The sequence below is a fragment of the Pleurodeles waltl genome, chromosome 2_1 (genome assembly GCF_031143425.1).
Source record: "Pleurodeles waltl isolate 20211129_DDA chromosome 2_1, aPleWal1.hap1.20221129, whole genome shotgun sequence".
Classification (NCBI taxonomy): domain Eukaryota; kingdom Metazoa; phylum Chordata; class Amphibia; order Caudata; family Salamandridae; genus Pleurodeles; species Pleurodeles waltl.
The window spans coordinates 100,875,596-100,903,482 of record NC_090438.1 but is presented as its reverse complement, the minus strand read 5'-3'; the positions used below and the strand labels follow the sequence as shown (position 1 = coordinate 100,903,482).

Below are 27,887 nucleotides of genomic sequence, written 5' to 3'. Positions count from 1 at the left end.
ATTATATTAGGAAAATCTAGTGCTGTTCTTGACGTCTAAAATATTTCACAAAGAAACAATCAAACTCTGTCAAATGTCATAAGGGGGCAGCCGCGACTCCTTCGTAACGGCAGAGGAGCGTCGCCCCACTGGCTCAGAGCCAGCAGCTGAAAAATAAAACAATATTTTATTATTCTTTTTTTTCAGCTGCTGGCTGGGCCAGCGTGTGCAGGGAGGGGTGAGGCTGGGCCGTGGGAGTGGGGAGGAGGAGTGGAGTTTCGTGCACTAAAGTGCTTTCCCCCATCTTAGGCCGGCCAAACAGACATGCACACTTAGGTTTCTACAGCCCAGCTGTTTTTGACAGCCAGATTGGAGAAACAGCACAGATTCCCTGTGCCTGAGCGAGCTGTAAACCAGCCTGCTCAGGCCAATCCCTGCGCTGCTGTCATGCTTGGTAATAGCATGAGAGCAGCGTGGGGATTGCACAGGGAGTCTCTGAAGCTGTCCTATGGACTGCTGGGACAGGAAGCAGAGGAGCGCGAGGCGGCCAGCAGCAGCAGGTAAGTGTTTTATATTTTTATCATTATTATTAAAATCCCCCGCGTGCTCCCCCCGCATCCCCTCCACACTCCATGCTACTTTTAAATTGTGTCGGCCGCGACTGTAAGGGGCCAGTTGTGTTGGTAAATGGAAACAATGGTTTCAATACATAACGTAGAACTGTGCATAAAACTGCTCTCACTGTACAGCTATTTGTGATGTTACGACTAAAATGTTTACTTTAATCGTGAACAAGATTGAAGTCTTATTGCCAAACTAGTTGCTTCACTTTATGAAGTGTTGATGTAGAACCTCACCTCCATCATATTATCGATTCCTCCTTCATTGTTCTGGTGGTTAAAGCTCTACATAAAGATATTGCTTCTGCTCTTCATAACCAAACACTATTGAATCCAAGTGATCCTGCTAACATCATTCTCATATCAGTGTTCCCTTTTGCTAGTGAACTAAAGCTCTTAGAGACTTCAGAGTGTCTGGAATGTGGCCAGTATTTAGGAAAAAGATGTGTAGATCGGGCTGCTAAAACTGATGGCCAGGTGTCATTCCTCATTCCGCATGGGCTCATTGGGGACATCTCATATTCCTATGCTAATAACCACCCACAATTAACGAGCAACTCGCAATGAGGGATGATATATTACATTTCGTGCAGCATAAATGGTCTGTTTAATTTTCCAGGATACGCATTCTGTGTAGGACATTGTATAGTTTCTTTCAACACAGAAACCAAAAATATGAGAAATCTCCTTCGCTTGTGCTGGGGTTCCACAAAAAACACAATCATCAAAGAAAATCTAAACCACTAAACAGACATCTTTTTCACACACCACATTTGGATTTTGACTCCAAACATCTGGGACTGGTCCTCTAAACCAGAACAGTAGTATGCTGGAAGGGCTGGGAGATGACATCTGAAAACCCGTGGCTAACCACACCTGCTTTCCTATCCAGCGCAGATGTGAATAGCAAGACACAAGCCAGGAATGTGAATCCAACTGTGTTCAGCACTGCAGCCTAAAACAATGGGAGTTCATCCTCATTGGGACATGGACTTTGTTTTGTCCTTGTTGATCTTCTGAGAGACAGCACAAGAGCAGTTCTTCTGCCTTGGTTCTGCTGGCTGGCAGGGCGGAGATGTCAAGCCAGACATGGTCGACAATGCGATCTGACCCAGCAATGAGAAATTGGAGTGACTGGCAGTGATTGGCTCTGTTCTTTCATACACCCTATTATCAGGCCTTCATCAGGACTCAAGAAAGGTGTGACCGACACGTTCAGCAGTTTTCAGACTGGCCACCTTGAGCTTGCTTTGCACACCTTCTGTCTTGATCTGGTGTGGCGTGTTTTTCCACCACAACCTTAGAAGCTAGGGCTTTGCACTCTACTTTAATAACTCCTGCACCAATATTTAATAGTATGCTACACCTTAACAAGGAACAGTATGAACATCTAATGTGTGTATAATCAAAAAAGTAACGAATGCAATGTTTGAATTAACCTCAACCACTGTTGCTAATTACTGGAGTCACATTCCAGCTCCTTATTTCTTTCCTCACTGTGCCCTCCCAGACAGGGACAGTGTTATGTAAATCAGTCTTGGTCCTGCTCTAATAGTGTGTACCCAGCCAAACCTGCCGGACCATGGCCTCTCTGTATGGACACACAAGCAATTCAAGAAGGTTATGGCTTTGTTGGGCTTCATCGGTAAGGTGCAGCTTGAGTTCTTTGGCCCAGGAAGCATGCGACCCATGTCTGGGTATACCCAGAGCACTTAGGGCATCTCTCTGAGAAAAACAAGTGATGGGGGCGCAAGCCTGAACGATAAATCACAGCTGCTGGTAATTACTCACAACACATTCAAGCCCATCGGTTTTTAGCTAATTGTGCCATTCCAGAGATGGGTCACGACTGCTGGTCTTTGTCTGGATCCCCCCAAAGCAAGCTTGGTTGTAGAGTTCCAACGTGGAAGATTCACTGATCCCTTCCAAAGGGCCAAACTGTTCAATCTCAACCATCAGATACTCAAAGCATGAATTTTACTTGTCTAGTAGAACCTCTTTCTTTAAACATTTCCTTCACCTGGCACCTAATGCCAACACTATTCTCGGTAAACACTAGCTGCACATCTGACTGGGCAAAATGATATAGCAAGGGTACACCGCAGTTGGGGCTTATTGGGCCCCTAGTATCCCTGGTACCACTGCACCAGCTACACTGTTGATAGCTACACCTCTGTCTGGGAACCTAATGTCACCGATTACCATCTTGTACTACTTGCGGTGTATTTGAAAATGTATACAAGTAAATGTGCATTTGTCAATATCAAATGTTATTAATAATGTTTCTTTTTCTCCACATTTTTGTAGCCCCCCGCAGAAGACAATGGCAGAATACTTTGTACCGCCCGCTCCTCCACCCCCACCCCCCATCATTCCCTCTGCTCAGACTGCCTTTGACAGCCCCATTTCTGCCCCTCCTCCCATGGCTCCCAACTCAACTGCTTCCGTGACTCTCTCCAACTATACCCCCGCACCCCCTCCGGCACCTCCTTGTCCATATTCTGCTTCTCCGCCTAAGACTGGTTCCATGGGCCCCCCTGTTGCTCCTCCACCTCCACCGCCTGGTCCCCCTAGCTTTGTTGCATCTCCCGCTCACTCTGCCTCCCCACCAGCTATGAACATAGAACAAAGAAAACCTCAGATCCCTCTGATACCAATGAGTGACGCCAGGAGTGATCTGCTAGCTGCTATCCGTCGAGGTGAGTGATAAGTCACATCTAGGTCTGAGGTGGTCGAATAAAGATGAGCGGGCTTGTGGCCAGATGAAACGTGATGTACATGTTGGCAAGACGTACTAAGACAATGGTTTGGCACTTTTCCTTCCACCCCTCGTATGGCTACATACACATAGCACCACACTAAACCTTGAGGATAAACAGCACAAAGCATTGCAACACTGACTGCACTTCCGGTCTAGTTCATACTCAAAGTCTCTTGCTGTCACTGTTAGCCAGAGGCTTGAAGATCAGTGACCCTTTTCTTATTCACAAACATTGTTTGGATACATTTATGAGTATCTAGTGGCCTCTTCCAATGAACCTTGGGGTCTGCCTCTCAAAACCACTTACTGCAACCCTTATCAATGTTGTCATTCATGGCAGCCACAAAACAGCCACCCTCAGCAGGAGCCAGAATCCTTGTCCCAATTGCAGTTTTGCCGGGATGGAAGTACATATTCGGTTTGGACTTCTATCATAGCTGGGAACAGCCATGTTTATGGGCCTACCCACTTATTTGCAGCTGTCAACAACTGCAGGAGGTCAGAAGTCTGAGACTGAGCCTAACGTGTCACTCCACAGGGAAATTGTCAGAGAGAAGTTCAGTAAACAAAATACCGCTTGATAAGTAATTTCCTTTCGCCTGGACAGCCAGCTATCAACATGTCTTTCTACTTCATGCATCCAAGTGGTCCATAAAACTGCTTGACTTTTAAGTGCAAAACAATGAATTATTCATACTTTAAACAGTCATTTTCATTCAATTCCAGACTGGCCTCTCTTTACCACCCAGCTTCTCAGTGATACATACTAACTTAATACGCCTGGTGGCTTGGCAGGGACATTGAGCGAGGGAGGACTTAGCTAAAGCAAGAACAGCAGTAGGCACTGTGGCTAACCAGGCTGCTTCCATCTCTTACTCTTTAGGCATTAGGTCATTGGTAAGCATTTCTTTTCTGAATAGCCATATCTCTCTCCACCCTCTGTTCCTCATGCTGCTCCCCTACTATTCCTTCTCCTCGTGTTGCTAATTGCTCAGCCCTGGGGCTTTCCTGCCATACTTCTGTGGCACTGTCAACTTCTTTGTGCCTTCTCTCTCTCAGCCTCAAAACAAATGGTATGGCATGTGGACTAAAAGCTAATGAGGGTTAAGTTGTACAGGGCTCCAGGTTTTGGAACTCTGACTGTCACTAAGCCATGGCACTGCCCTTTAGCTGCTAGACGTAGTGAACAGCTGAATTAAGAACTACCCCTTTAAAAAGTCTATTTAATAGGTATCCTTGACCTTCACATCTTCCTTGGCTCATTTACATACCTGGTTTCAGTACTGGCTCCTCCATTGTCTTATTAAGCTTCTACAACAAACAGTCTGATTTTTATTGAGTATTAGAACCAAAATGCCCACTGAAATTATGTGAAATGTAACTTGACAATTTCATTATGGTTCATATAGCGCAAAAACAATCCACCCACTCTAAACCAAAAAATTGGGAAAACAGAATTAGGACAAGTGTATGGAACAGTAGATGTTATAACTTGACTAAAGCCAAAAAGATTGGTTATTGATTAGCAAAAGTAAGCCACAAGGGCAGCTGAATTTAATGCAAAAGTGAAAAAGATATGACACAGTGTTATAAATATGTATCCATTATCTGGATGACCAAATTATGAGACACTCCACAATTGATCTAAAGATTAATGTAAAACAGCAGATGTGTTCATAAGTAAAGGTGATGGTATCATGAAAAAGTCAGTCCTGTGGTGTATGATGTTTCAGTCCTTCTGATGTCTTTTTACAGGGCCTCTCTCAGGACAAAATGATTTTAAATTAACTTAGATAGAACATCTCAGCAATTAATCAGAAAAAAAGATTGAAGAATCACATTGAATATTATTCACCACTTTGGTTTCAACCTTGTATGTTATGCTGATGATACCAAGATTTTGGTCAGGCTTGACGACCAATGCCCCAATGCTCTGCCCAGTTTTCAACAACCTCTTATTGTGGTCTGTCTTCTGGATGAATCAAAACTCATTAATACTTAATATGAATGATAGAAATGGGGTCTTTGGTTGGCAGTCAGGTAACTCCCTTCCAAGCAAAGGCCCTCACTTTAGTCAGGGCAAAGGAGAAACACACTCAGTTAACCCCTGCTCACCCCCTTGGTAGCTTGACACGAGCAGGCAGGCTTAACTTCAGAAATAATGTGTTAAGTATTTGTACAAACACACACAGTAATACAGTGAACCACCACAAAATGACACAACACAGGTTTAGAAAAATAGCAAATATTTGGTCTAATTAAGACCAAATATGATAAAAATACACAATACACAGTTACAAATATGAATTTAGTACAAGTTGGTATTAAGCGGTGTCGTGACAAAGTCGTTTCCTACACTGAGACGCCACTGACGCCGTTTACGGAGTCGTTCGCCCCCCAGGTACAGTACCTGCTCAAACAAGTAGAAAACAGGCCGGTGCACGGAGTCAGGGAGCGAGGTGTCGCAGGATCTGATCCGGCGTCAGTTCCAGTGCTACAGGGCAGAAGGGCAGAGGCATCGAGCAGCGGCATCGGGTCCTTACTGCGCAGCGGCGGAGGTGATATGGCATCAGTTTCGGAGTCGGTCCTTTGGTTCCGACAGGCACGAAGTCCGGCGAAGTCACGATACTCTGGGGCAACCTCACTGGGTCGCTATGACATCACAGGGCAGCAGGCACTGCGATGGCGTCGGATGTCACGGATGTCGGACTTACGACACTCCAAAGTCAGTGAAGTCGGGCGGGATCAGCGGCTACAGTGGCGCAAAGCCTACAGGGTTGTCGGGGTCGTCGCACTTCTGCGAGATCCACGGCTTCGGAGCAGGCGTCATCGCAGTTCTGGGAAGCGGCATCCTTTGCGAAGTTGCATGGTGTTGTCCGGCGTCGTTAAACAGGTTTTTCTCCTTTCCAGGGGTCCAGGAAGTGGAATGGCACCCTCTGGCAAGCTAGAGCCCTCGCAGTTAGACTCAGAACTGGGTAGTGAAGACTTTGCTGTCCCTGAGGCTTCAACACAGGAGGCAAGCTCTAATCCAAGCCCTTGGAGTTACTTCTAAAGCAGGAACGCAAAACAAAGTCCAGTCTCTGTCCACTCGCACAGGCAGAAGCAGCAACTGCAGGATAGCCCTACACAACACAGTCACAGGCCAGGGCAGCACTTCTCCTCAGCTCTTCTCCAGGCAGAGGTTCCTCTTGAATCCGTGAAGTAATCTAATTTTCAGGGGTTTTGGGTCCAAAACGTATACCCCTTTCTGCCTTTGAAGTAGGCCTACTTCAAAGGAAAGTCTCTGTTATTCACAAGATCCTGCCTTGCCCAGGCCAGGCCCCAGACTCACACCAGGGGTTTGGAGACTACATTGTGTGAGGGTAGGCACAGCCCATTCAGGTGTAAGTGACCACTCCTCCCTTCCCGTCCAGTCCAGATGGCTCATCAGGATATGCAGGCTACACCCCAGCTCCATTTGTGTCACTGTCTAGAGGAGATTCACAAAACAGCGCAACTGTCAAACTGACCCAGCCAGCCAATCCACAAACAACCAGAGTCACAGAATGGTTTAAGCAAAAAAATGCCCACATTCTAAAAGTGGCATTTTCAAACTAAAAATCTAAACACCACGTTCACCAAATGATGTATTTTTAAATTGTGAGTTCAGACACCCCAAACTCCAAATTTGTATCTGCTCTCAAGGGGAATCTGCACTTAAATTATATTTAAAGGCAGTCCCCATGTTAACCTATGGGAGAGATAGGCCTTGCAACTGTGAAAGCTGAGTTTAGCAGTATTTCACTGTTAAGACATGTAAAACACTGTCCCTAGGGGCTACCTAGGGCCTACCTTAGGGGTGCCTTACATTTATAAAAAGGGAAGGTTTAAGCCTGGCAAGTGAGTACACTTGCCAGGTCGTATTGGCAGTTTAAACCTGCACACACAGACACTGCAGTGGCGGGTCTGAGCCATGTTTACAGGGCTACTAATGTGGGTGGCACAACCAGTGCTGCAGGCCCAGTAGTAGCATTCGATTTACAGGTCCTGGGCACCTCTAGTGCACTTTACTAGGGACTTACTAGTAAATCAAATATGCCAATCATGGAAAGCCAATTACACATGTAATTTACACAGGGAACACTTACACTTTACCACTGACCAGCAGTGGTAAAGTATCCAGAGCAAACAAAACAGCAAAAACAGAGTCCAGCACACAGAAACAATCTCGGAAGCAGAGGCAAAAAGTTTGGGGAGACCACGCCAAGGATGCCAAGTCTAACAATGAACAAAACTGAGCTCCTCGTGGTTCATTCCCAGTGGACTTGACTATTGCAACTCTCTGTACATCGGATTTCCCATCCTAAATTGTTTTGTTGTCTGGAGCGGATTCAACATGCTGCAAGACAAATCCTCAGCCTACCTTCTCACTCCCACATTTCTACTCACCTTCATTCTCAGCATTGCTTACTTGCATCTAAAATAATCATTTGTATATCTATATGTATGATACATTGATATAACTCGGGTCCTCTTTATCATCAATCCAAACTTTCCCTCTACCATCCTATTAGTTCTCTGTGTTCTTCTTCGGTCAACTTCTTAATATTCTGAGTTTCAATGTCTAGGTATGGCTGATCGCTCCTTCTCTGTTTTGGCACCCAAATACTTGAATTTTCTGTCCCTCAATCGTCTGGTGCCCAAAACAAATTATTTCATTTTGGAAAGCCTAAAAAATGATTTTTTTCCTGCACCTTCTGAACCCTAATATTATTTCACTGTTTTGCTCTTGCTCTGGTGCATTTTCTTCCATAATCTTGGTGCCATGACTATCTTCACATAGTGAGAGAATAGCAAATAAATCAGTAGTTACGGGGGTAACAAATTCAACCTGCTTGATCAGAACACATGCTAAGTGGTTCTGATATAGATATATCCAGGCTTCCAGTAGGAATGCAAGAAAGTCATATTTTTCAAAGAGAGAGAGAGATTTCCACCAGTGGATTCTTGTCCAACTTTAGCACCTACCCCAGATTTGGAACATTTTAATTACCACCCAACTATGATGAAAAACTTGGTATATTCTGAAGTCTGAAAGTTAGTAATTCACACCTCCTGCACATCAGTGTGAGAACTTGTCTCTGGGTCCTGCAGACGTCAGTGGTTGCAGGCGGTATCCCCTGTGGATACTGTAATTAACCTCCGGGATCTCAAGGCCTCAATTATTATTGCAATGCAGTTTTATAACAAAGTTTAGTCTGCAGTAGCAGTAAAGCTGAATAGTCAAATGTTCCTAAGGATGTGATATTGTGTTACAAATTCAGGTACAGTATGACACCGTAAATAGCAAAGAATAAGCTTTATGTGCAGAAAACCTATTACTTGGAAAATAAATTGTACCTTTTTCAAGTAGGAGCTAAAGGACCTCAAAATAAATGTAGATGCAATAAAAGCAGAAAGTCATTATATCTGCTAAGACCAAAAATGAGCCCCAATGCTATTATAGAGATTACACACAATGTTCTAGGAAAACAGACAACATGTGGACCCTTTGGAAAATGTCATACCGAGGTTAAGCAGTCAAAAATAAATAGTATTTGTAATGGCAGAGCACACAACCACCAGTACAACGCCATTGTCAAAAGAATATAAACAAGATATACTGCCTTAACAAACAGAAATCATCCAAGAGCTGTATACCATTAAGAACATGGCCACTTCTCCCTGAAGCTCTACTGCACCAGACCGTCTTCCCTACTTATGGCCAGAGGAGGCACGAATTCCACATCTGTGGACATGCGTCTCTGTTATGGAATCACTCCTGATTTGTTTGGTGTACTTAGGAGAAATGAGGATCTCTTCTACATAAAGCTAAGTCTGGTTCTCTATGTACAGTTCATTGTCCATGGAATGACTTCAACTCGTAGGATGGTGAATGGACCCTCTAGCTATATGCAATGGTGCAGCACCAAGGTTCCTAACTTGGGATCAATGTATGCCTGATTAGAATGTGTGGGAATGACCGCAGCAAGCCATACTGAGCCTATAATTACTTTGAAGAAAACCCATGTGATAGTCTACTATTCACTCTGCCTTCTTGTTCCTTGAAAGGGAATGCCTTCTTCTGGACTCCTGTCCACCATAGAGGGCCACTGCATCAGCAATACCTCAGACCTGGCTTTCGTGTCCATTTTCAGGTCCGCATGAATGTGAGAGCCATAATTCTCCTGTTGCTTTAGTGAGCCAAAACATGACAGGGCACATGGGGTAGGTCAATTTCAGGGTACATACTTTTTCTTCCATAATCTGTGATTTGGTGTGCCAACTCTGGTATGCCTGCATCCTGTGATTGTGGGGCGTGCTGTGTTTGTAAACCTATCACAGAGGTGCATGTGAACTTTGGATTTTAGTCTTTGTGTCTTTATATGCACCAAACGATTCTTCTTTCTGCCCCCTCCCCATAAAACACACTCTCCTCCTAATTCATCATAGGGATACTTTGTTGCAATGACTCCATCCTGAATGTGCAGATTCATGTATTTGATCAACGATTCTGCTTGCGTAGATTGCACCAAAATGGTACTCACGATAATCTCAGGTCACTGACCACTGGCAACTGCCAAAAAATGGATTACAAGGGGCAGGGGCACTCCTGCATTTGATCAACTATCCACGTGTCACACCGCTTACCACAGAAGATGCGGATAACCTACCACAAGGTTGACCACTATTTATGTTTGTCGGTGATAATTTCTCTCTAAGTGCCCAAAGTCTAAACCATCTTGGCAAATCTTGTGTCTCCAATATGTCTGGGTATAAATCTCTTGTACAGCCCCAGCCTCAGGACTACTTACACTAAACTTATACTTGTCACATTCTACAGCAGTGCACGGGGTTCAAACTACAACCTGTTGCAGTGATTGGAGTGGCCTCAGTGCAATATTAGATCACTGGCACGCCCGACAAACATGCTCAATTCCTTAAAGAGTGACTGCTCAATATTGGTTAATGTCGGCAGTAAGGCCCATATTTATATTTTTTTTGTACCGCATTTGCGTAATTTTTTGACGCAAAAGCAGTGCAAACTTACAAAATACAATTATATTTTGTACGTTTGCGCCGCTTTTGCATCAAAAAAACGCACGTAAACATGGCGCAAAAAAATGTATAAATACAGGCCTAAGTGTCTCTAGGGACTGCTCTTCTTTGAAGCTAGCTGTTGCAGGTAGACAACAGACAGGCACCCCAATGATTGTTTGAATGTTGATGGCAATGCTGGAATATCTGATTAAGGAATCTACAGCAATAAAGACATCCAGTGGATTGGTTGAGGACGATACATTTACATTGTTCATAGAGGTGAAGTGCATTAAAACATATAACTTGCCTTTCCAAATGAGTCCGGACTGCAATGAGGGAAGATCAGAGGATGTGGGAGATCCACTGAATGGCAATGTGATATTTTTTAATCCCAAAGAAACAAAAAGAATAACAAAATAAACTTTCTCTCTAACATCCAGCCACTTTGCAGAAATTGAATACTTTTTCTACTTCTGGAATTTGAAAGGGTGCTCTGGGTCTGTTCCTGTAACCCAGGCAATATAGATACATTACATTCCATTGTCTGCTTTCTCTAAACCTAGATAAATTGTAGCTGCAGGTAAGAAGCATGGATAACACTGTATAAAGAAAAAGAGTCTTCTTAACCCAGAGACAATTATAATAACAATTTATGGCATGACCAACCCAGAGATCTTGAACACATTTGTAATGTCTAGAGACCTGACCAGTGCACACTTGTAGAGATCCAAAACACCAACTGTGGGACTTGCCATCATCCTGAAAATTTTGACAGGAAGGGTCACAGGCTAAAGGACCCACTTGGAATGACTTCTTAGACAATGGGCAGAAATCTGCAATCAATTAGAGGATGCAAAATCAGAGGATAGAGTTAAGATCCCCCATGAAGCATAAAGTTTGACCACCAAAACATCTCATATTAGATCGAGACACCATGTTAAATGATATGTTATGAAGAGAACTGGTTAAAGATATGATATTACACACCCACTTTTACCCAAGATCAGAAATAAGGGAGCAGCTTAACTTGCAGCCTTACAGCTAAATATTCAATTCTGCCTTGAGATGTCCATTTGATATACTCTGTTGATCTTTTATATTCTATTCATCTGTTGGACAGACACTCTTATCCCATCTCCTGTTCCATTGCAAGTGCTGCCCATTGGCCCTGATACCTACTGACTATTTCTTGAGATGCTATTCACATTAGTTCACCCTGTTTCATGCTTGTTGTTGCTCCACACTCTGCCTAACCATTAATATGCTTGTTGTGAAACTCTCACGTTATCTGCACAGACCATGACATTACTATCTTATGTTCCAAAAGCATCACAATCCTCTCCCTGAATGTCAGTAGTTTCTTACATTACAACAAGAGCAATAGAATACTCATCTAAGTCTCTACAATATCCTCAGTTTGGTGCTTCTACTGGAGAATGACCTATCCTTGAAGTAACCTGAAAATCCAAAAGAGTCTGGGTTGGGAAGCTGCAGATCATCTTCTCCGGGCACTGCAATGGAGCATTCAGCAGGAAACCCCAGGGAAGGGCTCCATAGCCAGAACACCAAACTATTCTTTAGACAGTTTAAAAATGTGCTTTGTAGCCCCTGATTGACTCCGCTTTCAAAACCTTGAAATTGAATAGTATAATCTGCTTCTGATGCTTCACAAATGAGTCTGGGAAGCAAGGATGAAGCTCAGGTTCTGAGGTACTGGGTTTTTCAGAACCGGTACTGATCCGGTAACCCAGTGGTGCCAGGGTACACCCAAAGACCTCGGGTACTTTCCTGATTCAGACCACAGAAACTCAGAGTCTTCTAGGTGAAGTCAAAGATCGAATTTATTGGCTGCAACCAAGTGACGAGCGTCCTAGAAGTACAACAGCACGGTTTGTATGTTCTCAGGAGACTGTGTTTCAATGCAAAGTCAGGTTTCCTTATATACAGTTTTTTAAGCTTCAGGCAAACATTCTTGACATTTTGGTTGGTCATTCACATGTTTTCACTACAAAGGAAAAAACAGTGTCATGATGAAACCTCATATTTCATGTCATCCAACCCATAATAAATTACCCGGCAAGGCCTAGTATTTTACATCAGATAAGTGTGGACCCCCAATAAAAACGGGCACCTCCCCCTCGTAAAGTAAGAAGAAGAAAAGAGCAGGTGCAGGTGTAAGCAAGATTAGGCAGGGTGTGTGAGCGATAATAAGGGTTTTATGGCATGGTGTGCCTTGATGCTATCTGATTCGGCCACTGGGAGAGGGACTGACCAAACAGGTTTGGCCTGAGGCAATGGTTCCAGCTTGCCCAGGTCAGAGAAAATTCAATCAAGGTGTACGTGTCCTTGGAATCAAATCTGACTGTATTATAAGCCTATGTGAGGGCAACTTTTAAAAATGGCTGCCGTGTATAAAATGGGAGCCACGAGTGCAGGACGAAAATGGCGATTTCGAGGTGAAAACGCTGCTGGAATTGAGCGAAAATGCTCATGCTTAGTGTACTAGTCATTATCGGTCTTTTGATACTAAAATCGTACTGCTGTGGCAAAGTAAATTACATGGGTCCAGAATTTTTAGAACCACAAACCCTCCTTTTGCCCTTACATAGGCAATAAACCTATTCTCATGCTAATCTGAGTCCAGGTCTATGTTTCTAAAGTCGTTGAGATGTTGCTGTAACATCATCCTAGTATTTAGCTTGTCTCTTGGTGCAGGTTTCCTTATGCATGATGTAACACAGAGGCCACATATGGCAGGACAAAGTAAGGAATACCTCTATCTGCAGTAGGTGGCATAAGATCACACACCCAACAATTAGTGATGTTCACTACTAACTAGTGTTGATGCAGAAGCTGTACAAAAGAATTGCTTACGAATTCTGATCTTCTAACCTGCTCATGTTCAGGAAAAGGGTGAAAAGAGTGCAAAGAAACAATAGTAGGAAAAGACATAGGTTGGGAAGTGGGTGCAGAAGTCAATTGAGTAGAGAAAAACAATCCCACCCATAAATGACAACGTCATGTTTAAAAGACACTAGAAAATACGTTATTAAGAACATATAGACAACGGGAGAAAGTAGTGACCACTATTACAAATGAAATAATAATTTTTCACAACCCTAACCAAAAAGCAAATCCTAAAATTATCTAGTAACATTTTTAGGGCTCCTCTGCATTTCAGTAATTTTGGTATGTTCAGGTGGAACAGTGGTGACTCTCATCAATGCTCTAAGGTGAAAAGGGGGTACTCTTTCCACAGAAAATGGACTTTATTCTGCTTTTACTAAACAGAATAGTACTTTAAAACAATGCCAGCAAAACAATCAGTCTCCTAACACCTAGCCTATACAATCACACGGAAACCTCTTGTGAAACCAACTATGCCCAGAGTCCGTTCAAAAAGCCTCTCTGGCAGGCTTCTATTGTCCATCAAATTTTCTTTTGTTGTTTTCTTTCGCATGGGCCTCTCAATTCAGGCCTCTTCGTGAGAAAAGTACTGCTTAGTTGGAGTGCCCTCCTGGCAAACACCCACAGCTCACTCGAAAGTCTCAATGTCTTAAAGCAATGCACCAGTGTCTCTCCTCTGTGGCAGACACTACAAACAATGTGCTCTTCATTGATCAAGGGCACAAATCATCTCGTGCAGACCCAAGCACCATTAATTGGGAAATAGCTCAAGCTCAGCAGCACTTTCAGACTCCAACACTCATTATTTAGTGTCAGAGGACGCTCAAGCTGCTCTTTCATGGGCACCACAATATAGTGCCTTTTTCCAAACTTGAAATCTCCGGTGCACTGCCCTTCTTCCTTTTGAGCAAAGAAAAGGGGGTGTGTGGCCAAAACTCAGGCCAAGGGGCTCAAGGGATTGCACACTGTCAGAGGTTACCAGCACATGACAGGTAGAGAAATGAAACCTCAAAACAGCTCTGCCATCAACAACAGGAATCCTTCTCTTTAGCTCTTTTACACTGAAACTTTGGTTTTGTGATGTCCAACGCCGTCTGATGGAGCAAGTACGATACCATGCGCTGGCGATCGCTGTCCAGCTTTGCTACTTTCTGGGTGCTGAGACTGTAGGGCCAAAACGTCCGTCTTTCATCTGTAGCTGTCACTGATGGGAATTAGGCTTAAATCAATGTCCTGCAGGTTATTATGACTTGATACCCGCAGAATCTAGTGACGTAGGAAATGTGCCACAGTTGTTAGTTCCCTTCAATTTAGTACAAAAACAGTTCATGTTTTTTAACAAGGGGACTGCAAGCAGGTGGTCTGCAATCTTCAAAGGAGTAGCCATACACCATAGGCATAAAATACAAAGACAAAGGCAGAAGGGCAAAACAGGGTCTGTAGCATCTTTAATTGGGTTCTCTCCATTATTCTCTGCCATCTATAGCTACATGAGAATTCTATCTGAATGGATTTCCTCACACAGTGGCATTGTCTAATGGGGTAAACACATATTTTCCTCAATGATTAAGTCTAGGTGTTCCTCCTTATCTTAGAACATCTCAATAGAGAAATCACATGATACCGATTATCAGGGACATGTAGAAACCTTCCTTTAAAAACTGTGCATCAGGTGCACTATGCAATACACAGGCTAATAGTCAAATGTGCAAACAAAAAGACAAGAACTAGAGGGTCCTGATATTTGCATGATTAGGACACATCTGATCCCACCAAAAATTAAAGTAGCAGGAACAGAAGGGAACCGAAAACCAAATTAAAATAGACATTGAAAATTCGTCATGTTCAAAAAGGTAAACATAAGATATCTCCTATTGAGATGGAAAACTTGTCTTACTATAATATTGAGTCAGTTAACCAGTCTATCGCTACCCTGACAGTCAGGCTGGAAAACATTGAAGCAGGCCTAAGGCAAATTCTTGAAAACCAGTCTGGTCATACCAAAGGGAATTATACATAACATGGGGGTCCCTGGTACATCACTGCAGTCTGGAAATGTGAACCTGAACAATACATCAATAATAATAAAAGGTCTGACTGGTGAAAGGAATTTGAAAAAGATAAATGGGACTAGGACATAGCTAAAATCTCAATAACTAAGCATGATGCGACATTGGTCAGGGGAAGTAACAAAAGAAAAAATCTATAGGAAGAACAAAAAAATTATTTGGGTGATAGTCAGGCATGTGACACAACACCGAGAGTACGGGTGATACACAAAGGCCAAAGTTACACAAATTTTAACCCTACCGTTGGTGACTACACCATATACGGTACTCCTAGCTAATGTTTCAGTTCCTTCTTCAGGAAAAAATGAAAACCTGGTTTTCTTTTAAGGAACAAAAGCCATATGCTACTTAGGAAACAGAACATCATTAACTAATGTAATATAGAAATTAGGCCACCTTTAGTCACAGATCTATAATTTCATCCTTAGGTCCAATCAAGGCTACATAAATGTAGGGCTGCCTGTTCCTTTAAGGGAAGGGGCAGTAACGTGACTAACTGCAGGTGACACACTTTGATCCTGTATATCTCTTTTTATTTTCCTTCAATACCATTATAGCCAAATAGACATGCACTGGTGAAGTGTTGTCTCTTATGTTCACAGCATGAAATATCATTATCTGTGAAATTTAGTAACCAGAACAAGTTCAACCAACTGTTGCGTAGCGATGGGCATCGTCATGACCATCCCCTCACAACACAGGGGAGCTTGTAATAGTATCAAAAGCAGCAACAAACATGCAAAAAAAACAAATAAAAAATAATAAAAACACACAAAACGTCAAGCTATCAGATATACTTGCTGTGTATCAAGCACAAAAAGCATAGACAAAACAATAGCATGTGTGAATAAGCGGTGACACACAACACCATGTCATGTACTTTATGCACTGTAAACCTGCAGCCCAAAACCCAATATTTGGGCCTGTTTAATTTGTCAGGTTTAAAATCCTTATCCTCCTTTTGACACAGATCACCAGGCAATGGAAATCTGCTGTCAAATATAACTTTACTGTTTCTCTTCTAACATACAGGACCAGCAAGAACAATTCATGATAGGACCAAATACACGAAAATAAATTTCCATTACTTAACTGTTACCCTCTTGTCAGTTACTTCGCAACATCAAGCCACCTTAGTTTTACCTTTTTAAAAGTAAAAATTGTTACACTGACACTCCATATTAATTTGGCACCTACAATTTCCACTGTGAAAAATAAGTCTTAATTGGTAAATCGTTCTCATTAAGGCATGTAGCCTTCAAACTTTTAGAAAAGGGCTGCATCTTATTTTCTGTCTAAGACTTAATGCAACACTTCGTTTTCTGTCAAATAAAAGCAACTAGCAGGCATCATTTTATTTTTTTAGAGCGGAGACACAAATGTATCAGTTCTGCAGAGCATTTAACATGATGTTGGGACTTTCGAAGAAACCCCTTTTTTTTATATTTTCCCTTTGGAATTAAGTTCTTTAATTGTATTGATGTTCTTCTGGAGAAACCAGAAATCCCACTTTTAGAGGCCCGTAGGGTCATTCTGCATTTCACAGAGACAAGGCCCTAATTTAAAAGGTCACAAGTGTCAACATGACAGCCTCCTCCATTGTTTATGGGAAAACTAAAGATAGCATCTCAGCAGCGTGACTTGAGCCAGCCTCTGTAGCTCTCCTAGCTTCTGCCACTCTGAATCTGTCAAAGACAGTAGGCCTTCCTGTTTTCCTTCTAACCTGCAATAATTCACTCTATTTTAAAAAAAAAAAAAAAATCCTTTTTAGGCGCTAAAAAAAATTATCTCTATTTCCAGATTATTAAACTACATTTACTGTGAATAATTCACAAACCTTAATAACACACATACCAGTTGTTAGAATAAATGCTTGTTGCAATCCCATGCAATGGTACATATTTCATCAACTTCGAATGAATGAACGTCTCAGTAGGCCCAGCTGAAGTTAGAACCTTCAACCTCGATATTAAAACAAGCCTTTGTACTGGCACATTGACTCATTGAATCATAAGAAGGCACAACCTGCAAATATATATCAAACCTAAATGTATGCATTTACTGAAGCCTGAGACACTTTAAAAAGTACTCTGAATGAAAGAAAATGCAGTTTAAACAGTGCTTTTGCCCAAAATCGACTTTGATATTTTAGGCATTAAAAATCAATATCCTACAATTTTCTTGCATAATATGCATTACCAGAATGTCTATTACACAATCCATGAGTCAGCCATTGAAAATATTAACTTATACTTTATAGAAATGAGCTTGTTTGCTCCTGCGCCAAGGGAAAATTGCACATACAAATGTCATTTTAGCGGTGCAACATAACTTAAATTAAATTTTAATGCTAGAAGGTCATAGTATAGGTATTAAGCTTTATAAATATTAAAAAACGATTTTGAAAGGCACTTATTTTTTACATAATTTTTCCATAATTAATAATTTTTTTTTTTTTTTTTTTAAACCAATTATTCTTTTTTTTGTGATAATTCCACATATAAAAGCAAGCTGCATCCCTTGCCTATTATTTGGGATACATTAACTCACAAGCCTAAGCGCATAAGCCTAACTTGAAATGCGTCACATTTTTGCGCCACTTTCATTTAAAAGGAAGGTTATGCAAAATTCCACCCGTGTTTAACTGGGAAAGTGCTGGCTGAATTGAACATTCCTATCAAATATACTGCAGCTGAAAAGTTTGCCTGTGAACATCTAATACAATGCATCTAAGAAAAATGCTGTAAATTTATTTATTTTTTTGCAAAAATAGATAATTTCGTTTTTTTTGGGGGGGCCCTATTTATATCTATTGAATGTGTTTTCTAATTTGTTAAGCATTTAATGGCAGTTTTTTATATGTGCGCAATTGCTCATTCTATAAATTAAAGAGCAACATATAGCTATGTTAGCACATCACATGGTTCATTTCTGGATTTTTTCTAAGTTTCTACTTAATATTAATTAACCAACATTTTACTTAACAAACTGAAAACATCAAGAAGACCCACAAACACACATTGAGCTCATTTCAGATATAAACAGAAAACACTCAGGACACACAATACAGCGCGCTTTAGCCATTTTTCATAAATAGCGCCGTCGCAATTTACTTACAGAACCGTTTGCAGATCCTAGTTGTAAGTCATATTTACAAGAGAAAAGAAAACTTTTCTCAATAGTGTTCCAAAAAACTGCAAAAACAGCCTCACAGACATTTATTTCCAAGAATAGCGGACCCATACTTTATTAAACGTGATGGGGCCCACTCCGTGCTTCACATATAGTTCATAGGTTGGAGTTCCAATCGGAGGAACCGGACATGAGTCCTCCAACCGGGAGTCCCTTTTACAACCAAGACAAAACAAATTTCCAAGTCTGCTAAGACCAGGCATCTTCGCTCACTAGTCTAGCTTCAAACTTCAAAGGATTATCGTTTACGATAGTCTCGTGAATACACGAGTCCTTCGGCTTTGGTACTTGCAAGTTCCAAATCAAAGTGATCCCGAAGGGATACCAAACCAAATGTCCAACTAAGGACCAAACCAAGTGTCCAACTAAGGACTGGGAGACGCTCCACTTATACTTAACTGAAAATATCGATGACGTCACCAGAAGACTCGTCTTATCGTTTCGCTCTACCAAACATCAAGGGTCCAAATCAGGGCGATAGCCAGGGCAGCAGTCCTTCGTAGCCGTCGGGAAGCGGGGAACCTCGCAGCAAAGACTTTCAGACCACGTCGACATGCAGGGGTCGATGAAGTGGCGGCCTTCCTCCAGAATTTTCACACGAAGCTCCCCACGGACCTCAGGCTTGGACCGGTACCGCTGGTATCGCCCCACGTTGGGCGCCAACTGAGGTACTGGGTTTTTCAGAACCGGTACTGATCCGGTAACCCAGTGGTGCCAGGGTACACCCAAAGACCTCGGGTACTTTCCTGATTCAGACCACAGAAACTCAGAGTCTTCTAGGTGAAGTCAAAGATCGAATTTATTGGCTGCAACCAAGTGACAAGCGTCCTAGAAGTACAACAGCACAGTTTGTATGTTCTCAGGAGACTGTGTTTCAATGCAAAGTCAGGTTTCCTTATATACAGTTTTTTAAGCTTCAGGCAAACATTCTTGACATTTTGGTTGGTCATTCACATGTTTTCACTACAAAGGAAAAAACAGTGTCATGATGAAACCTCATATTTCATGTCATCCAACCCATAATAAATTACCCGGCAAGGCCTAGTATTTTACATCAGATAAGTGTGGACCCCCAATAAAAACGGGCACCTCCCCCTCGTAAAGTAAGAAGAAGAAAAGAGCAGGTGCAGGTGTTAGCAAGATTAGGCAGGGTGTGTGAGCGATAATAAGGGTTTTATGGCATGGTGTGCCTTGATGCTATCTGATTCGGCCACTGGGAGAGGGACAGACCAAACAGGTTTGGCCTGAGGCAATGGTTCCAGCTTGCCCAGGTCAGAGAAAAGTCAATCAAGGTGTACATGTCCTTGGAATCAAATCTGACTGTATTATAAGCCTATGTGAGGGCAACTTTTAAAAATGGCTGCCGTGTATAAAATGGGAGCCACGAGTGCAGGACGAAAATGGCGATTTTGAGGTGAAAACGCTGCTGGAATTGAGCGAAAATGCTCATGCTTAGTGTACTAGTCATTATCGGTCTTTTGATACTAAAATCGTACTGCTGTGGCAAAGTAAATTACATGGGTCCAGAATTTTTAGAACCACAGTTCTTCAAAATATAGCACAACTGGCACTGGATGCCCTTATGGCTATATTTGCCAGGACTCAGCCCTAAGTGGTATTGGTGATGCCACCAACCAAATTGTAATTTGGCCTGAGTTCTCTGGACCTTACCATAAACTGAATCATTACTGAAATGATATCATTTCAAAGCATCTAATCGACTAATATTGTTCCAAACTTATTTAATTTCTGGAAAAAAAAAACACAGTGGGAGTTTTACTCTGAAACACATAAACAATAATGACCTCCACAACCTGGGAGTTTTCTCCCAGAGTGAAGAGTCAATATTTATTTTTTTGTTTGTGAACCTGGTTATGATAAATAGAAAAAGGGCATCAGACTCTAAATAAGGTAGACAGTCTGATGTCCTTCTCTGACGGCCCCAACTCTGGAAGGCCGTCAGTAGGTGTCCAATAGCAGAGCCAGGAATGTGACGGAGTACCTTGCCCACCAAATCCTAAATCAGACCCTATGTCTTGCCCGCCCTCCTCCATTATCTTTCCAATTTGCACCCTATTGTTTTGGCAGTATCATCTCCATATATTGCTGTTTCACTTTTGTGAGCGTAACTGCAGATGTGACACTTCATCTGAGGTTTATTTCAAAGATGATGTATTTAATATTTCTTACTTTATCTTGGTTTATGTAAAAATATGTATTTAGAAAAGTCTAAAAGGGTGCAAACGATTACTTCCACAAACCTGGCAAGCTCATAATTCAAATGTATTTATACCAACACCAGCCTACCTTTCAATTCTCTGCATATACTGTCAGACTCCAAATTCCACCAATTCTTTTTAATTTATTGATAAAATCAGCACAGAGACAAAATCACATCCCCACCTGACACAGGAGCCCTTTCCTTAAAAACAGTGAAAACTTGGAGCACCTTCTCCCTAATTGCCAAACATACACTATCCACAGAGATAAAACAACTCATACACCCTAACTACCACCAAGACATCCTTCCTGCAAATATCAACAAACCATCCTTTTAAATGAGCTCGATGTCTGGTGATCAGCACAATGTTCCTGCAAAGAGTTGTCCCTGAACTACTAAAAACTGTCCAGATTGCTGCAGTATTGAACACAATCTGATCCTGAATAGCTATCCGATTTCAGGCCATTGACCAATGTACCCTATCTTTGAATAAGCAATAGAATACGTGATTGAGTATGCCAATGACAACCACCTATAAGAAGGCTACAAATCATTATTGCTGACTTTTCCCTAGATACTGACACCCTCAACTTACTTGATGACATACACCAAAAATCCAAATGGTAGCCCTTAACCCTTCTTCATATTTCTTATCTCTCTCTCTCTCTTTCTCGCTCTAAACCTTCCCAAAGTTGGCCCAATCATTCCCATGAAAGACCAAAGAAAATATCCACTTCCAAGCCCCTATCTTTGCTTTTTTCTCCACTGGTCTGATTTAAGTACTCCATCTCAGATTTACACTATCTCCCCACCTGCTTCTATGGTCTGCTCATGCTACGTAAGATCTTCAAGTGGCTGTCCCCGCACACGAGACGCACTGTGACACAGGCCCTCATCACCAGTCAACTAGGCTAGGCAATGCCATCTATGTAGGAATCGCCTCGCAACTCCTACAAAGACTTCAGACCATACAGAATGTCACAGCCAGACTCAACCTTGCCTGATGATCCAATATCACACCACACCTCAGATAATTCCACTGGCTCCCATTCATAAGAGGTGTTTATTTAAGCTCCTGACCCACTCACACAAAGCTGTACACAACCATGGACCCTCCTAGATTAACCACCACCTGAGTTTCCACCAACAGTCAAGAAAACTATATTCCACCTCGCTATTGCTTGCCCACACTCCATCCATCCACAGAAGCAGAAGTGGAGGGTGTGCCTTTTTCCACATAGCAGCAAAAACCTGAAACAGCCTCCCCACTCATCTCCGGACCATCACCTCTCATCCGAAATTGCGTAGAGCCCTCAAGACCTGGCTTTTCGAATGAGCTGCTGAGAGCTGCAAGTGCCTGGATGCACTCGAGGGCGATTAGTCAGGCTTTACAAATCGTGTTTGATTAATTGATTGATCTCAAAAGAAAGGTATTCTCAGAGAACATTCAAAAGAAGATATCTCGGAGCAGATATTCCCTTCTTTTTGTGATTCTACTATGTAGACATCTTTTGGAATCCTGATGCTGTCTCTCAGCAACAGCAGGGTAGATTATGTGTAAAAATGAAATGTTACGAGCTATTAACAGAAGGCCAGTCGGGATTGTGTGCTTGGCAGAACTTTCATGCACAATTACAGCTGGTGTGCCAATTCATCAATTACAGCAATTTTGGCATAAAAATGTTTTTCTTTTAAACCATGGTGCACGTAACTGGGGCATCGTTAGCATGGCAACAGCAAAATAAGATGGGAAAAAGATGGCAAAGAGAAGGATTTCCAGTTGTGTGCCATACTTGAAAATCCCCATATCTGTTGGTCAATTGACGAATTTGGCTTTTACTTCTCCCAGGGCTGTACCTTTCACAGGTACTAAATTACTTGTTAAATTCATGTGAGCTTTATAAGTGTGGCCTAGAGACAGCTGTAGTTGTCTCACCAGCTGTATGTTTTCCGAAACACACATGCTAAATTATACATGCATATATAAATACATACATGGGCTTTTGGTCAGCATTCTTCTTCCATTGGTCTGTTCTCCTGTCATTCACGTTACTTCCGTTCTCCACTCACCAGGGCATACTGTATGAGTCACCTCGCTTCAAACATTCTCTGCCTAGCACTGTGTGAGTAATGCCAGTTTGTTTAATCACATGTACACATCTGCCTGAAAAGGAGTGTCCTAAAGGGCTGGTGTGTCTGTGCTGCTGGACCACCCCTTTATTTTTATATTTTTGCATAAGCGCAATTTTTTGCATAGTGCATATGTTTGCAAATTAAATTAACACATACTAGCGCATGCTTGCCAAGTCCAGGCCTATTGACTTTGTCAATGTTTGTTAATTTATGAAGGAAGTAGTTGCAGCTACGTGCCCACTTTTCCCTCAAATCTCTTATGTGATAATACATTCTAACCCTTTCTGTCCGCAGTTTTTAGGCTGTTCCTAATTGTATTGTTTTTATGACAACAGGCTTTCAGCTCCGCAAGGTCCAGGAGCAGCGGGAACAGGAGGCTAAGAAGGAACCTGTGGGCAATGACGTGGCCACCATCCTCTCGCGCAGGATTGCCGTGGAGTACAGCGAATCCGACGACGATTCGGAACTGGATGAGAACGAGTGGTCTGACTAGCCCGGGCCGGAGCGCACCTGCCTTTCAGTCTTAGGCCCATATTTATACTTTTAAGCGCCGCATTTGCGTCAAAAAATGACGCAAATGCGGCGCTAAAAAAAGTATAAATATGGGCCTTACTGTCTTCCTGTGCCCCCACGCGCCACTCGTGATGCAGCAAGTGTGTGTGTGGCTCGGCATTGAGGCAGTAAACACTGCCCCCTGCTGGCGACCTGGCCTATTGCAAGGGTATTCCCGAGGCTTTGCATTTATGTTGCTGTATTATTGTATCACCAAAGGCAGTGGCATTCTCTTCGGACTGGGCTGCATGCTTCAGTGGACATCCTGTTCAAGTGTTTTTAAAGAAAAGCCACATGTCGCAGCGCTTCTGGCTTATTCACTACTCAGTTCCGGCGGAAGTCTATTTTAGTGCCATGAATTTGTTGCGAGTACAAGGTGGCGGCATGCTTCCCGCATTTGGTAGATGCTGAGTTATGTTGATCACCTCCCTTGTCAGTGTGGAGCACGCGCCAAGCACAGCCACGTGGTTATCAGGGACTTCAAGTCTGAACGGCGCCCATTAATGCTTGCTCGGAAGTTAGGCGAAAGTGTAACACTGAGGCTTGCATTAGTAAGATGTCAGATGTCAGCCTTTAATGTAAAAGCTCATGATGTGAAGCGGAAGTAAACTATTGAATGAAAATCTCGTGGGTTGGAATAAACAAAGGGAATTCTTAAATTATCACCAGCCAATCCCGTTGGCCAAGCTCAGAATTCTACTTTTAAAGAGCAGAACATCCTGCTCATCAGAGAGCTTCGATGTAGGTTTTCACCAAGTTCACTTAGACACTGGGACTTTCGAATGTTCTAGAGCTAGTAATCTGGTACTCGTGTCACGCCCTAACCGCGTCATCAATGAATCCGACATGAAGTAAATTTTATGGGTACCATGGCTTAGCTTGGTGACGTCAGCTACCTATATAAGCACAACCTTTAGGTGGGGAGGGAATAAAGCAGAGCTAAGCATCATATGTTCAGTGAAAGAGCAGTGAAACAGTAGCACCTGTACCAACACCCCTTAAAGCAACAATCCACATTACATTTACGAAATGGTAAATGTGATAATACGATATAATGGGAAACCTTTTAATTTAAATTCAGAGTAACAATATTTATCGGTGTAAAATATGCGAATACATGTTTCAAGAGTTAGCTGTTTGATTTTTTTTTACTTTAATTAAAAGTGCATAGTTGATTGCACATTGGTATGCCCACAGCATGGCAGCAGTATGCACACATGTATTGTTCTCCCATAAAAACACACCTTTATCTTTTTATACTTCTGGAATACGCTTTAATGGGAAGTCTTTGAGGTCAAAAATTCCAGCGATTTTATAGCAACAAAAATTGTACCTAAAACTAGTGTCTATTTCATGTGTCTTGTAGACCTGACAACCTGCAAAAACTTTTCACAGTGTGAGGAGGGGGGTGCTTTGGAGGGGATGGGGCCTGATACCTACAGCTACCTGAGAAGCACTGTGCTCTCCACAAATCTCCTCCTGTCCTATCCCCATCCAAAAACACAAAGGATAGCTGAGGCTGTCACCAATGCCCTAGGGTGTTTTCACACCTTTCTATGGACATCGGCTGCTTGCAACCTCCAAACAAGCATTTTCAATGCAACGGGTCTCGCATTTGCTCAAGTTAGAGCTATTAGCATTATAAAAAAAAAAGCAGCACGATCGCACTATGTAAAATGCAGCGCGATCGCGCTGCGTGGAAAATAAACAGATAAAGTAGTCTGGACCCCAGACTGAAAACATCGAGCCTCGTATGTTTTTAGTCGTTACCGGTGCTGAGTAAGCTGGCTAAACACCGGAAAATGCATGACGTATACATGCCTTTCGCAAATGAAAGCAAGCAGATTTTGAAAGGCAAGCCCACGAACCAATGAAAGTGACTGACGTGACATGAGCATGGCTGGAAGCCCAAAGAGAGATTACAGAATGGGACGGAGCGCTTTGCACTCACCCATAAAAAGAGCTGTGCTGAGAAGTGCGTTCCTGCCCTCATGTGATTTCGGCTCCTCACCTGGTGACCGTGTGAAGGGAGCTGAAATCGTTTGACACACGGGGGCACCATTAAAGTTAGAAGGTCTGGTCATGCTGACCTGAAATGCTTTAAGTGCTTAATCTTGTGATGAATTCAGGTCCCTGCTTGGCATTTTGTGCAATGTCACATTTCTGACTGATTTTCTAGAATTCCCTTTTTTGCAGTACCAAAACCTGAAGATGCCTGTAAAAAGCAAAACTAGTTGAAACATCAGCCTTGTTTTTGTATCTAATTCCACAATCAAGTCCTATTATTTTTCCAAAGAAAACCACATGTTTACTACCTTTGGGAATGTTGCTAGGACCACACATTACAAATACTGCTAAAAAATTGATACATGAATACTTAAACAAATAAATGTGTCATATTGACAGGGATTTCTGAAAAAAAATTGTTCACAAAAAATCCTGTTATTTCCGCTGGCCATTAAACTTCCCATTTTTTCTAAACCCAAACATGACTACACTCATGACCTATGTTCGGGTGGTGCCCGTTTCGAATTAGAGCCGCAGAGTGACTGTGGTCTGTGAGACCCAGAGGGAAGTGTCAGGTCCTTTCAGTGCTGTATTGTGTTTGGATATGGATAGATATTTGTTCTGTTGAGAAAGACTAGCAGCCATGTTGGGGCCTGTGTTCTTCCAATCTGGCTTGAATCAAAGGTTGCCACCATATGGCACATTCACAGTCAACGAGTTCACTTTTGTGAGTTCTCGAGATACATTGGAGGCATCACAGCAAAGGATGACACTGTTTGAAGAACTGCATAGCCAATGATCCCAGCTTTCCTCAAGCCGTAGGCCACGTCTGAGAGCCAGGGGAATGGTGGCTTCCATAGGGTAGAAAAGTAACCAACAGACGAGAGCCTGTGTTGCCACCAAATCAGTAGAGCAGACTTGTGGAAGCCACATCCAAAAAGCTGAATATGTTCTACAGACACCCCTTAGAAGTCAACCAAGAATGTGCCACATTTGTAAAATAATACTTCTGGCGACACATGCAAGGGCCCCTCTTGACTCCACCAGATACTTCTCCCAACATGATTCAAGAAAGAGACCTCAGACAGATAAAGAGTAGTGGCAGGTAGCTGCGAGCAAAGGGACCAAAATTATGGAAAACGCTGAATGCTGTTCCTAGGGTAGGACTGAAACAACCACGCCTCAGACAATGTGTAAAAGCAAAATTGTTCAGAGTGGCATTCACTTGAGAACACAAAAAATAGGGTCTGAAGAATACAAGATGCATGATCCTCTCTCATCCAGGCAGACTCAATTTACTCAAACCAGCTACTACTAATTATGTTGTTTCCCCTTCTTCCCAAAGTGATTGTAAGGCGACAAAATCTGTAAACAATAAATAAATAAATGTATACAGTCTGAAGAGTGGAGCGGGGGGCAATGGGTTTGGAATAATGTCAAAAATAGCACAAGAATATGAAAGCAATAAATGGTGCCTGCATATTGCACCTGAGATGTGGTTGAATTGAAAAGGAATAATTGGTCATAAGGCGGGACCTGTTGATGGGTGGTTCAGGAAGACCTTAAAAGAGGTTCATCTCTACACTGACTGAAACTGCCTTACCGCAGAGGTGATGGGGGCCAGTATATCAGCTGTAGTAAAGGTGCATGGGAAATTAGAGATGGGGAGTAGGAACAGCATGGGGCTTTGCAGCGGGCAGACAAATGGGAAAACTACAGGGGCCTGGCAACCCTCGTCCGTCAACGATATCGATGTGTCTGTGATCCAGTGCTGCGGCTGCTGAAGTGGTTGCAATGGTGTCTGTGCATCTCGCAAAGGATTGTGAAGCTTTTGTTTGTGTGGATATCACAAAAATAAATCAACTTGACTGAAACTGTACTCTGGTAGCCTTGGCATCCATTATTTGTGTTATGTATTGTCGCCGGTGTGGAGAGCTTTGTGGAAGGGAGTGTCCACCAATAAAAATTCATAAGTTCGCCTAGTATAACTGCGGCCTGGGTGCAACACTATGACATGATCAAGGAAAGCACACCACTACCGAATATTGAATTTGAGAACTGCCTGTTCATGTCCAAGTGTGGTCCTTGGATCGAAACAATCTAGGCGACAGGTAGGACCTGCTTGTCCTGTTTCTGGTTATCTCGCAGCCATCGTCGATACCTCAGATTTTTTGCCTCCTACACCTATGCTGCATTTTAATATTAAGTTCTGTGTGCAGCAGATATGCTACTTTATGTAACCCTGACTTTGCATCAACTCCTGATTGCCAATAGTAGTGCATGCCTATATGCTTCTGGGAGTTGTAGGTCAAAGGATTTATTAACTGGTGTGTTGACAGCACCACTCAGTAGTGTGGGGTTTGTTAGGAATTTCATAGTGTTGCACC

At 42.5% G+C, this 27,887-nt stretch overlaps 1 protein-coding gene across 3 annotated transcripts in view; it reads left to right on the top strand.

Annotated features, from left to right (window-relative positions):
- LOC138261655 (actin-binding protein WASF3-like) overlaps positions 1-27,379 on the top strand; it is a 288,156-nt gene extending 260,777 nt beyond the window's left edge. For all 3 annotated transcript variants that reach the window (XM_069210859.1, XM_069210869.1, XM_069210847.1), the window contains exons 8-9: positions 2,907-3,298; positions 23,277-27,379. In XM_069210859.1, coding sequence (XP_069066960.1) covers positions 2,907-3,298; positions 23,277-23,434 — 550 coding nt within the window. In that variant the 3' untranslated portion in view covers positions 23,435-27,379. The remainder of the gene's footprint in view (positions 1-2,906; positions 3,299-23,276) is intronic.
- Positions 27,380-27,887: the final 508 nt, after the last annotated feature.